General features: G+C 34.9%; 1 protein-coding gene across 6 annotated transcripts in view; it reads left to right on the plus strand.

The window, feature by feature from the left end:
* The window catches only part of PLCL1 (phospholipase C like 1 (inactive)), a 348,610-nt gene extending 337,369 nt beyond the window's left edge, over window positions 1-11,241 (plus strand). For all 6 annotated transcript variants that reach the window (XM_003825319.4, XM_034954745.3, XM_034954746.3 and 3 more), the window contains one exon: window positions 3,284-11,241. In XM_003825319.4, coding sequence (XP_003825367.2) covers window positions 3,284-3,466 — 183 coding nt within the window. In that variant the 3' untranslated portion in view covers window positions 3,467-11,241. The remainder of the gene's footprint in view (window positions 1-3,283) is intronic.
* Window positions 11,242-11,704: the final 463 nt, after the last annotated feature.

Here is an 11,704-nt window from a genome sequence, read left to right on the forward strand (position 1 = left end):
AGATCTGGTATAAGCTGGCTGGTTAAGAGAAGTTTGGGGGTGTTTGTGACAGAGTAGAGAGAAAGAGATTGCTAGATGATTAGGGAAAATTGCTGCATATAAAATGGGAAAAAAGTCAGCATGCCAAGGGAAAATGCCAGGGTGGTGGTTGTTAACAATCAAATTCACCTTCTACAATTTTCACCAGAATGTGTCTTTTCTGATTCTGGTGCCTTGATTAGGAAGACCCAAAGAAGAGATGCAGGTTGTGATTCCTGGAACCACAGAACAGAAAGATGACTGCTATTCCTCCTTCATAAAAAAAGAGAAAATAGAAGTTTATATCATGTTTCAATGTACACTCTTCACAACACAGCCTTTCAGTTTTGCTTCTTTTATTAGTTAATAGTTTACCTATTTTTTTTTTTTTTTTTTTGCCTATATGGTACAGCCAGTGTGTGTTGTCTCCAGGGTTATCAGGAGATGATGTAGTTGTGTTAGTTATGCACTGGTACAAACTGTTTTCTCCCATTGGCCATTGTTTTCTACAGAGACTGACTTCTATTTACCAGAAATGGCACAGTCTGGCATTTGGATGCCACCTCTTAGAACCAATGAGATGACATTCTGGATTATTAAAATATGTTTCATGCCATGCTGTGGGAAAAGGGGATGTGAGAATTTTATGCGTTAGTAGGATAAAATGATGTTTTTGTATGTTTCACTGTTCTCTTGCAATTAGGAAAGTTGCCAGTTTTGCTACTGCTATGCTTTTAAAATTCTTGATGAAACTTTCAAAACTAAATGAAAAGGGAACACTTAAAAGTAATACTCTGAAAATGAAGGAGGATATAGTCTCATTACTAATAGATTTTTTATAAATGGAAAGATTCCTTTAAAAATATAGTAGTACATATACATTATACATATCTCTGTAAAACAGACTCTGGTAGATGCATTTTAAGTGTTAGTCAAATTTTTAATAAAATATAGATAGTACCAAGATACTTATTATATATAGTAGCAGATAATGTTAACCACTTTCTAAATCACCTTATAGCATTGTGATTCCTATACTTATGATCATTTAAATCATAAAGAGCTCTTCAACATATTGTCTTTAATCTTAGAACTGTGAGGAAGGCTGAAGGATATTTTCATCATTTTTGCAGAAGAGAAAATGGCCCAGATAAAAATTGGTTGAAGATGCTCCAACCCTCGTCCCTGCTAGTGTGTTCTTGCTCTGCCCTGTCTTCCTGATTCTGGATGCTATCTCTAAATTGTGTCAGGCTGTGTCACATGGGCAATGCTTTTCTTTTTATCTGCATTGCTTCCATGGGTAACAATGAATAGGAGTCTCTAGGGTGCCCTGCAGAGAGTGCCTGCTTTGCTGTTAAAAGATGCCTATCAGGTAGTGGTTAAAACCACAGACCCCGGAGCCAGCTGCTGGATTTTAAGCTCCAGCTCTACCACTTAGCAGCTGTATGACTTTGGGAAGGGTGACTGTGCTCTGGGTCTCAGTTTTTTTAATCAGTAAATTGAGAATAATGAAAGTACCCATCTCATAGGGATGTTGTAATGAATGATTGAATGAACATGTATAAAGCACAAAGAGTGACCACACTGAGCAAGCACTTCATATGTTGGTCTGTTATTATTATTACTGAAGAGTTGCACTTTTCAAAGTGGATGTGACTTCACTTTTTTTTTTAAAATTTATGTTCTGGGATACATGTGCAGAATGTGCAGGTTTGTTGAGCAGACTCATTCGTGATGTCTATAGTGTTAAGAACAGACTTCCCAAAGTCTGCTGGTGTAGGAAATATTTTTTCTTTAGAAAATACATCTCTCACTGACAGAGTCTTTAGGCTCTAATCTCTAGTCTTTAGTCTCAGACTAGATTGTAAACATGGTGTGGGGAATAGAGCATTGATGCAGGAGGCCAAAGGCCTGAACTTTAGTCCCAGCTCAGCGATTAACCAGCTGTGACCTTGGGCCAGTCAATTAACCTCATCAGGCTCAGCTTCATTTCTCCTCAGGAGAAGGCAAAACTGTCCACCTCCAACTCTTCTTCCAAAATCCCATACCATAATTGATGTACTTGAGAAGAAGTTCGCTTTAACACAAACATCAGGCAAAGCCTAACTATTTAATCATCCCATATAATTAAAAGCTGCTATTAGAAGGATTTAGCTATTTTTTATGGAGGATAGAATTGGCAAGTGCATATTTAGGTTTTGAGAAATAAAATATTCCAAGCTTTTGTAAAATACAAGTTTCTTCATACACCCTAAGGAAAAAGCATTTACTGGCCTTTCATAAAATAGGTAAATTATCCTTTCTCTGAGCCTCTGCTTTGTAGAATAATGCTCCAGCAATCGTCATAACCCCATATCCACCCGTATTGTCCTTTCAAGGTCACACTTTCAGGCACTGCCATGAAAATGGAGAGGAGAGGGAAGAAGCTACTTCTTCCTCTGTCTATGCGCCATAGACACCTGTCCCTGCTTCCCCACACTCAGTCATTCAGCCCTTGGGCCAGTATCAGTATACGCACTTTATCTTCATAAGTGAACTAAAATAAGTAATAAAAATAGCAGGAAAAGATCTCTGTTGGGCACTGATGTAAATGACAGCTAATGTGTTCCTTGCAATCCTCATTTCCTTTTTGTTTTGCCTCTGGAGACTCTTTTTCTCCATCTGCCAGGTGGGAACATCATCTTCAGGATGATGGAAAAGGCAGAAGTAATGTGGGTGACTGATAATTTAACAACAGGCAGATTGCAAGGATGACCCAGTATATTAAAAACCAGCTCACCAAGCATAAGTGTATGTGGCTTACTTTACAGAAGACACTTTGCTTTGTAAGCTCTTGTACAGAGGGGGAGATTTTATTTTCACTTCAAGGAAGAGCTTCTTTCCTTGTTTTCTCCCAAGACTAGGAATGCTGGATCTGGGCGGGGTAGGTATTGCAGCAGTGTGCAGAGTCTCAGACCATGGTGATGGAAGAGTTGATGTCCTCAGCACATAAAGAGGAGGGTTCCTCACAACAGGAATCTCAACGGACTGCCAGCAATTGCATAGCCAGCTGGTCAGGCTCAGGTTGAGGTACTTGGCTTAACAAGCAAAGTCACTTAATAATGTTAGAAAAGAACCTTGGGTTAAACCCTGGAAAAGTGAGCTTGCAGGTCTGGGTCTGTTTCCTTATTCAGCAATGGGCAGTAAGAACATAAAGAGTGATGTCATTCAGCACATGCCTGGCCCATAACTGTCTTCTTTGATGCCTGTTTTTTTCTGTTTGTAGGGCCAAGGAGATCTGTTGAAGAATGCCAAGAATGAAGCTATAGAAAACATGAAGCAGATCCAGCTGGCATGCCTGTCCTGTGGACTGAGTAAAGCCCCCAGCAGCAGTGCTGAGGCCAAGAGCAAGCGCAGCCTGGAAGCCATAGAAGAGAAGGAAAGTAGTGAGGAGAATGGGAAGCTGTGACTCTGGGCATTATTGACACGTTCACCCATCTTATCAAGGACTCTGGTTTCTCATTCTTGTTTTCTTTCTTTAAATGTTTTATAAGTTCACAAAATGGTGCCCTATATGGGGTATTGGACATAGATATTTTCACAATGTCAGTATTTCAGTGTAGTTAATTTATCTAAATTAAAGCCTTTAGTATCAGTGTTTTAAATTCTGAGACATGTGTCAACACCCCTGTGTGGATGCCTGTGGAAGAGTGTGTGTGTGTGTGCATGTGTGTGTGTGTGGCAGAGAGAGAGAAAGAGAGAGAGAGAGAGAAATTCTGTTAAAATCTATTCTGTGTTGCATTATTCATTTAGTGAGTTATTCCTTGATCATTTTGGGACAATTGTTTTAATCTGAAATTCTAAAGAGCACTTACTGTAACCTGTCGCTGTGTTTAATTTGACTTCTCTGCCTTTGACATTTAATTTAGTGATCTTAGCATAGCTTATTATTGAAGGAAGCCAAATTTATCAAAGCATAGATGTTTTGGTAGATTAAATATAGATTAGAAAAATTCCTAAGAATCAGAGTAGAAATAAAAGTGAATGAAAGATTAAACAGATGATGAGAATTTCTAAAAAGATTAGCAAGGTCATTTCTTCAGTCAGAAAACTTTAAAAAATATTTATTAAATAAAATCAATTTTTAGGAAGTTTTCTGTAGTCATTTACTAAACATATGATTTCACTAGAAAAGCTGATCATAAGTGAATTTATACCTACCTGTGTGGTACTCTGAAACACACTGAAAGCTCTGTTGCAATTAGGATTTTGATGTGACAATAATATTGTTGTATAATTTCGAGATTTGTAGGAAGGTCTCATTCTTCCAAGCTGAGAGTCTAGCACTCATTTTCTATAACAGACATGGCAGCTTAGAGGTGTTGGCTTTGTTTGGATGTAATTTAGGGTACTAAATTTAAATTTAAAGATATTGTTCAAACAATATCATATCATCACATTGAGCTGATATAAATTCTGTGGGTCTGATAATATCTTTGTGATAATTTAAGAGCTAACCAGTTACCACACATCTATGATATAACCCTAACACACACAGAAAAGCATACATGCAAAAAGAAATGACTAATTAGGGTACATATATAATTGCATCTAGGTAATTTTTACCCTAATGTCTTCATAAAGTACTTGAGTATAATGTTTGTTACCTCCAACAGAACTAAATGTTCTATGGTTATGAAAGAATATATTTATTTAAAACATTGCTTTTATTTTGAAAAGCTTCTTAATTAATTTGATTAACAAATATGCTAATTTGGGGAAACCTAGAGAAGATAATTGTTGAAATTTTGCAAATATAAACATCTCCTATAGCTTCTGTGTTATTTCTGACTTCTTAACACTATTATGTTTATGTTGCACATTACTGAAAGAGTAAAGATATGAAAAAAACACTTATTGTTTTCTTTTATTGTGAATTGAAAAAGCAAAGCTAATGAAAATGGGTTACTACATCAAAAATATCTTAAAGAGTTTGCTATTTCCATGGACCAGATATGATGAAATTATTCCCTGGGTTTAAAACTGGGCACTCGAGGAGGAGGTACCTGAAGTCATTTGAAGGCAAGTTTCCAATGATACTACAATGGCCTGAAAAAATTTCTTTACCCTCTGTTATATTTAACTTGCTGGTAGGAGGAATAGTGGAATGCAGGTGTTAAGCCCTTTGTGGTGAAAAAGAGGTTCTATAGACAGAAACAGAACCCACCTTACATCAGCTGATTGGTTGATTTTACTAGTGTACCTCTTCATCTACTTGAATTCTATTTGGTAAATCCATGTCTTTACTGGATATACAGTTAGGTGGGAAGAGGAGATAAAGGATGACAAACTCTCAAACAATATTTATACATTTATTTACTCCAGGGTCAAATCCAATCCTTGGAAGTAGCTTCTCTAGTTTATTTTATTTGTCCCAGAGCTCTACTCACACTTAGGACCCACCCAAAAATTCTCAAAAACATAATATGGATTCTGCCTCATCTGATGCTATTTCTGGCAGTGGGTTGTCAGCCATACTCTGCTTCATTCCACTGGGTGTCCTTGCTAGATGGGGAGTGAGATGTGGAGCAGGGAGGAGCTTTGGATTCTGGGAGTGCAGGTGGCAAGGGAAAAGTCTCCTAGTCTCCTGTGATGTTCCTGCCTCCAGATAGAATAGCAAAAACAAACAATTTTTTTTGTGTATTATGCCTCCATGACATTGTTACATTCTATGAGGAGCATCTGTCTCCTTTCTAGACTTGAACTGTGGTAGAAAAAGCCCCCTTCTCTCTTCTATCTACTTAGATTTGGTGATGCTAGGAACGTAGTGTTTTAGATATGAATTCTATTTTTATTTATTCATTTTTACATCACCAATAGGATCTGAGGTGGAGATGGCGGGTATTATCACTGGCATTTTACAGGTGAGAAAGCCCAAAGCCACTGAGGTAATAAATGGAATAATTGATTTTGAACTTGGGTCTGTCTGATTTCATGTGCAAGATTATATACTTAGTGATTTTGATTTTAAGTTTATTCTTAACATTTTAAACCAGACTATTAACTCTTACCTTTATAACCACAGATACAAAGAACTGTATCATTTATTTTCTGAATATAAAATATTAATGGTCAATATAAAAAATACAAAAATAGAGAACTATATACAACAGAAAAGCAAAATTACCCACTAATAACATTTTGATTTATATCCCTTTAGACACTGTTTAGAGTTTATACATATATGTAAATATGCTTGTATTTTAACAAAATTGAGATATTATATAAACTGTTTGTAGCAGGGTGTTTAAAATTTTAACAATATGTTATGGATATCTTTCTGTGTCAATAAATGTGTATTTACATTAGAGTTCCAAGCCTTTGAACTGAATCTAGTCCAAAAATGATGTGTTTTATTTGGCCATTGAACATTTTTTAAAAAAATCTTTAAGCAATAGACAGCTTTCGAAATTCAGAAAATGTTACGTACAATTCAATGTCCTGCATGTTTTAAAATACTGGATAATCTAACAACACAGGACACCTCTCACTCCCCACCTCACAACCACCACACATATACTTTCTTGCTTGGCATCAATTAATTGAAACTGCCCTCTCCAAAAGGGGCATATGCTGTCCAATTTTCTAGAGAGCCTTTTCATTCATTTATGTTACATCTGGACCTTGAGGACATGATAGGTGGTGAAACTTGATGAAAATTATCATTTATTGAGAGGCCAAAATGAGAGAATTGCTTGAGGCTGGGAATTGAGACTAGCCTGGGAAACATAGTAAGACCTTGTCTTTAAAAAATAAAAAAAAATTAATGGTCATTTATAATAATTACACAGTATCTTATTATATGGCTTACCAGAATATATTTAACCAATCTCCTATTGCTAGATTTTACTCACCTAATTTCTTGTTATATAAACATTCCAATAATAAAATCCATTTTTGCAAAGTTGTTCAACTTTTTCTTTGGGATACATTTCTAGAAGTGGAATTGTTGGGTCAAAGGATACAGAGATTTTTTGTTTTGTTTCATTTTTGTTTTTTAGGGATTTTGAGATACATTGCCAAATAGTCTCAGGAAAACTTGTTCAATTTAAAACCCCACCAGGAGTTTATGAGAGTGCTCAAATCTTTGCTAATGATAAATTTAATTTTTCTTATTTTCATCTTTGCCAATCTTCTAAGTTACAAAAATCTTATTTCTCTTTATCTTTAATCTCTAATGAGATTGGATGCATATTAATATGTTCATTGACTCTAAATAATCTAATTAAAAGTAAAAACTTTTGTACTCCAAAGGATACTACCAAGAAAGTGAAAATAGAACCCACAGAACAGGTTTGCAGGTCATATATCTGATAGAGACTGGCATCCAAAATTTATAAAGAACTATTACAACTTAATAAAAAGAAAACCGAATTTTTAAAAACTGGTCAAAGGATTGGAATAGACTTTTCTTCCAAGAAAATATGCAAACAGGAAATAAGCACATAGAAACGTGCTGAAGATCGTTAACCACTAAGATCACATAAATCATAGCCACAATTAGATATGACTTCACACCAAATAGGTTGGCTATAATAAAAAAGACAGATAATAACAAGTGTTAGTGAGGATATGGAGAAATTGGAACCATCCTACCCTGCTGGTGGAAATGTAAAATATTTCAGCTGCTTTGGAAAACAGCTTGGCACTTCCTCAAAAGGTTAAAAAAACATGGAGTTACCATATGACCCAGCAATTCTACTCTTAGATTTCTACCCAAGAGAAATGAAAATATATGTCCACACAAAAGCTTGTACACAAATGTTTGTGGCAGCATTTTTTATAATAGTCAAAAGTAGAAACAATCCAAATGTCTATCAACTCATGAAAGGATAAATCAAAATTACATATTCATACATTGGATTGTTCAACAATAAAAGAAATGAAGTACTGATACATGCTACAAGAGTATACCTTGAAAGCATTATGCTAAGTGAAGGAAATCAGGCACAAAGGCCACATGTTGTACCGTTCCATTTTTATAAAATATCCAGAATAGGCAAATCAGTAGAGATAGAAAGTAGACTAATGGTTGCCAGTGGCTGTGGGGGTCTGGGAGTGACTGCTAATGGGTATGAGTTTTCTTATTGGTGTGATGAAAATATTCTGGAATTAGAAATAATGATGATGTTTGTTTACATAATTTGTGAATGTACTAAAAGCTATTTAATTGTATATTTTAAAGAGTGAATTTTATGGTATGTAAATTATCTCAGTAAAAGGGTTATAAAAGGAGAAATAAAAAGAATTTAAACAATGAACAGGGTATTAGAGAATAGTGAAATAGCTTCAAGAATCTAATATGTATGAAACTGGAGAGAAGAGCAGGAAAGAAAAATAATTTTAAGAAATAATGGCTAAAAATTTCTCATTTGTAATGAAAACTATAACCTCCAGATCCAAGTGTCTCAAAAATTCCAAGGACAAGAAACATGAGAAAAACAAGTTAGTCTGTTTTCTGCTGCTGTAATAGAATGCCACAGATTGTGTAATTTACAAAGAAAAGAAGTTTATTTGGTTTACAGTTCTGGAGGCTGAGAAGTCCAAGAGCATGGCTTTGGCATCTGGTGAGTGTAATTCCATGCCAGAAGGGCAAAAGGTGGAAGGTCAAGAGAGCCCATATGAAGGAGGTTTTGCTATTATAACAAAGCCACCTCCTCTACAACTATCCCACTCCGATGACAACACCTTTCATGAGGGTGGAGCCCTCATGACCCAATTACCTCTTACTTGGCCCCACTTCCCAACACTCTGGCATTGGGAGTCCAATTAAGTTTCCAACACATGAGTTTTGGTGACACCTTCAAACCATTGCAACAACCAAGGCATATTGTAGCCAAATAGTTCAAAAGTAGTGATAATGAGATAATCTTAAAAGCAGCCAGTAAAAAAAGACATGTACAGAGAAAATAAGAAAGACAGCGTATGTCTTATTGTAAACTGTGCAGATGAGATGCTGGTGGAGCAACTTCTTTAAAGTATTGAAAACAAAGCAAAAACTGTAATCCTAGAATTCTATACCCAGTAAAAATGAATTCTAGAATTCTATACCTATTCAAAAATGAAAGTTATACAAAAAAATTTTCAAAAGCTCAATTCATCACCAGTAGACTTACATTATAAGAAATGTTAAAGGAAATCCTTCAGGCTGAAGGAAAATGATGCCAGGTCAAAATATGGATGTACAAAAACAGATGAAGAGAGAGAGCTAGAAATAGTAACTGCAGGGATAAGTATAGCTGGCCCTTTGTATCTAGGGGTTCTGCATCTGTGGATTCAACCAAAAATGGATTAAAAATACTTAAAAACTGATAAAAATAACAATACAAAATTAAATACAAATAAAAATACAGTACAATTATTTATATAGCATTTACATTTAATTGGGTATTATGAGTAATCTAGGGATAATTTAAGGTGTACAGGAAGATGCATAAAGATTATATGCAAACACTATGTTATTTTATGAAAAAGACTTGAACATCTATGGATTTTGGTATTTGCAAGGGGTGAATGGGGTATTTGCAAGCAGTGAATGAGGAGGCCTGGAACCAATCTTCTGCTGATATTGAGGCACAACTGAAAAAGGTATATTACTTAAATCTCTTATTGTATTGTAAATTGTATAAGTAATGAAATTAAAAGGCAGAAATTGTCAGACTGAATAAAATGAAAAGACCAAACAATATGCTGCTTACAAGAAACACAATTCAAATATAAGGACACAATTAGTTTAAAGGAAAAGAACTGGAAAAGATATACCATGATAACACAAGTCAGAAGAAAGCTGCTGTGGATATATTAATATCAGATGTAGATTTCAGAGCAGTGAATATTGCCAGGCATAAAGAAAGTTATTACATAATAATTAAGGTATCAGTTCATCAAGAAGATGTAATAACCCTAAGTATTTATACAGCTAATATCAGAGCTTCAAAATACATGAAGCAAAAACCAGTGGAATTGATAGGAGAAACACACAATTACACAATTATAGTCAGAATTTTCAACATATCTTTCTCAATGGAGAAAACAACTAGACAGGAAATCATTAAGGATATAGATGATTTAAATTATATGATCAACTACCTGGACATAATTGGCATTTATGGAACACTGCACCACCAACAGCAGAGTACATATTATTTTCAAGTACACAGAAAACAGTTACCAATATAGACCATTTTCTGGGTCATAAAACACATCTCAATAAATGTAAAACAATTAATGTTATATAAAGTATGTGCTCTGACCACAAAGGAATTAGAGATCAATAAAAGAAACATCTTTGAAAAATCTCAACATATTTGAAAACTAAATAACTCACTTCTAAATAACTCCTGTATCAAAGAAGAAATTAAAAAGGAAATTAGAAAGTACTTTGAATTTAAGTGTCAAAACATCCAAATTCATGGGATAACACTAACACTAAGCAAATTTATAGCAGTTAACACATGTATTAGAAAAAAAGAAATTTCTCAAACCAAAGACTTCCATTTTCATCTTAAGAAACTAGAAAAAAAAAGAGAAAATTAAGTTCAAAGTAGAAAAAAGAGAATAAAGATTACAGTAGAAATCAATAAGATAGAAAACAATAGAGAAAATCAATAAAACAAAAAGGTTGACTTTTTGGGAAGATCAATAAAATTAATAAACCTCTAGTCAAACAAGGAAAAAAGGAACACTCAAATTGCCAATATCAAGGTAAGATCAGACATCATTTCAATATTGAATCAAAAAAACGAGTGAGAATACATCACTCCAAATTTTAAGGATATTAAAGGATAGTAGGCAAACATTATGAAGACTTTCTGCCGATAAATTCTACAACTTCAGTGAAATGGGCAAATTCCTTAAAAGACACAAATTGCCAAATCTCAAAATGATGAGTTAAATAACTTAGACGAAAAGTACATGCTGTATGTCCAGTAACATACATTTCTGGAAGCACAAACTAATGAATAGTAACAAAAAGTAGATAAGTGGTTACCTGGGGTCAGTGTGGAATGGGGAGTGTGAGATTACAAAGTGGATAAGGACATATTTGGGAATAATATATGTGCTCATTATCCTGATTGTGGTGGTGTTTTCACATGTTAGACATATGTCAAAATTTAAATTGTATACTTTGAATATGTGCAGTTTGTTTTCTGGAATTATATCTCAATAAAGCTCTTAGAAATACATAGGAGCACCTCTCAGTTAATAATTTTAAGGCAGCTTTTAAAAAATATAATAGTTGAATTTGGCTGGGTGCAGTGGCTCACGCCTGTAATCCCAGCACTTTGGGAGGCTGAGGCAGGCAGATTGCCTGAGCTCGGGAGTTCGAAATTAGCCTGGGCAACATGGCAAAACCCTGTTTCTACTAAAACTACAAAAAAAAAAAAAAATAAGTCGGGCTTGGTGGCAGCCACCTTTAATCCCAGCCACCCGGGAGGCTGAGGCAGGCGAATCACTTGAACCGGGAGGCAGAGGTTGCAGTGAGCCAAGATCATGCTACTGCACTCCAGCCTGGGTGACAGAGTAAGACTGGTCTCAAAAAAAAAAAAAAAAAAAAAAAAGATAGTTGAATTTTTCTTTTGTCTTGGAATTAGTGAATTCATAGATTGAGCTTTTTTCAGTTTATAGATGTTTTCTTTTTCAAATT

Source organism: Pan paniscus, chromosome 13, assembly GCF_029289425.2.
Source record: "Pan paniscus chromosome 13, NHGRI_mPanPan1-v2.0_pri, whole genome shotgun sequence".
Classification (NCBI taxonomy): domain Eukaryota; kingdom Metazoa; phylum Chordata; class Mammalia; order Primates; family Hominidae; genus Pan; species Pan paniscus.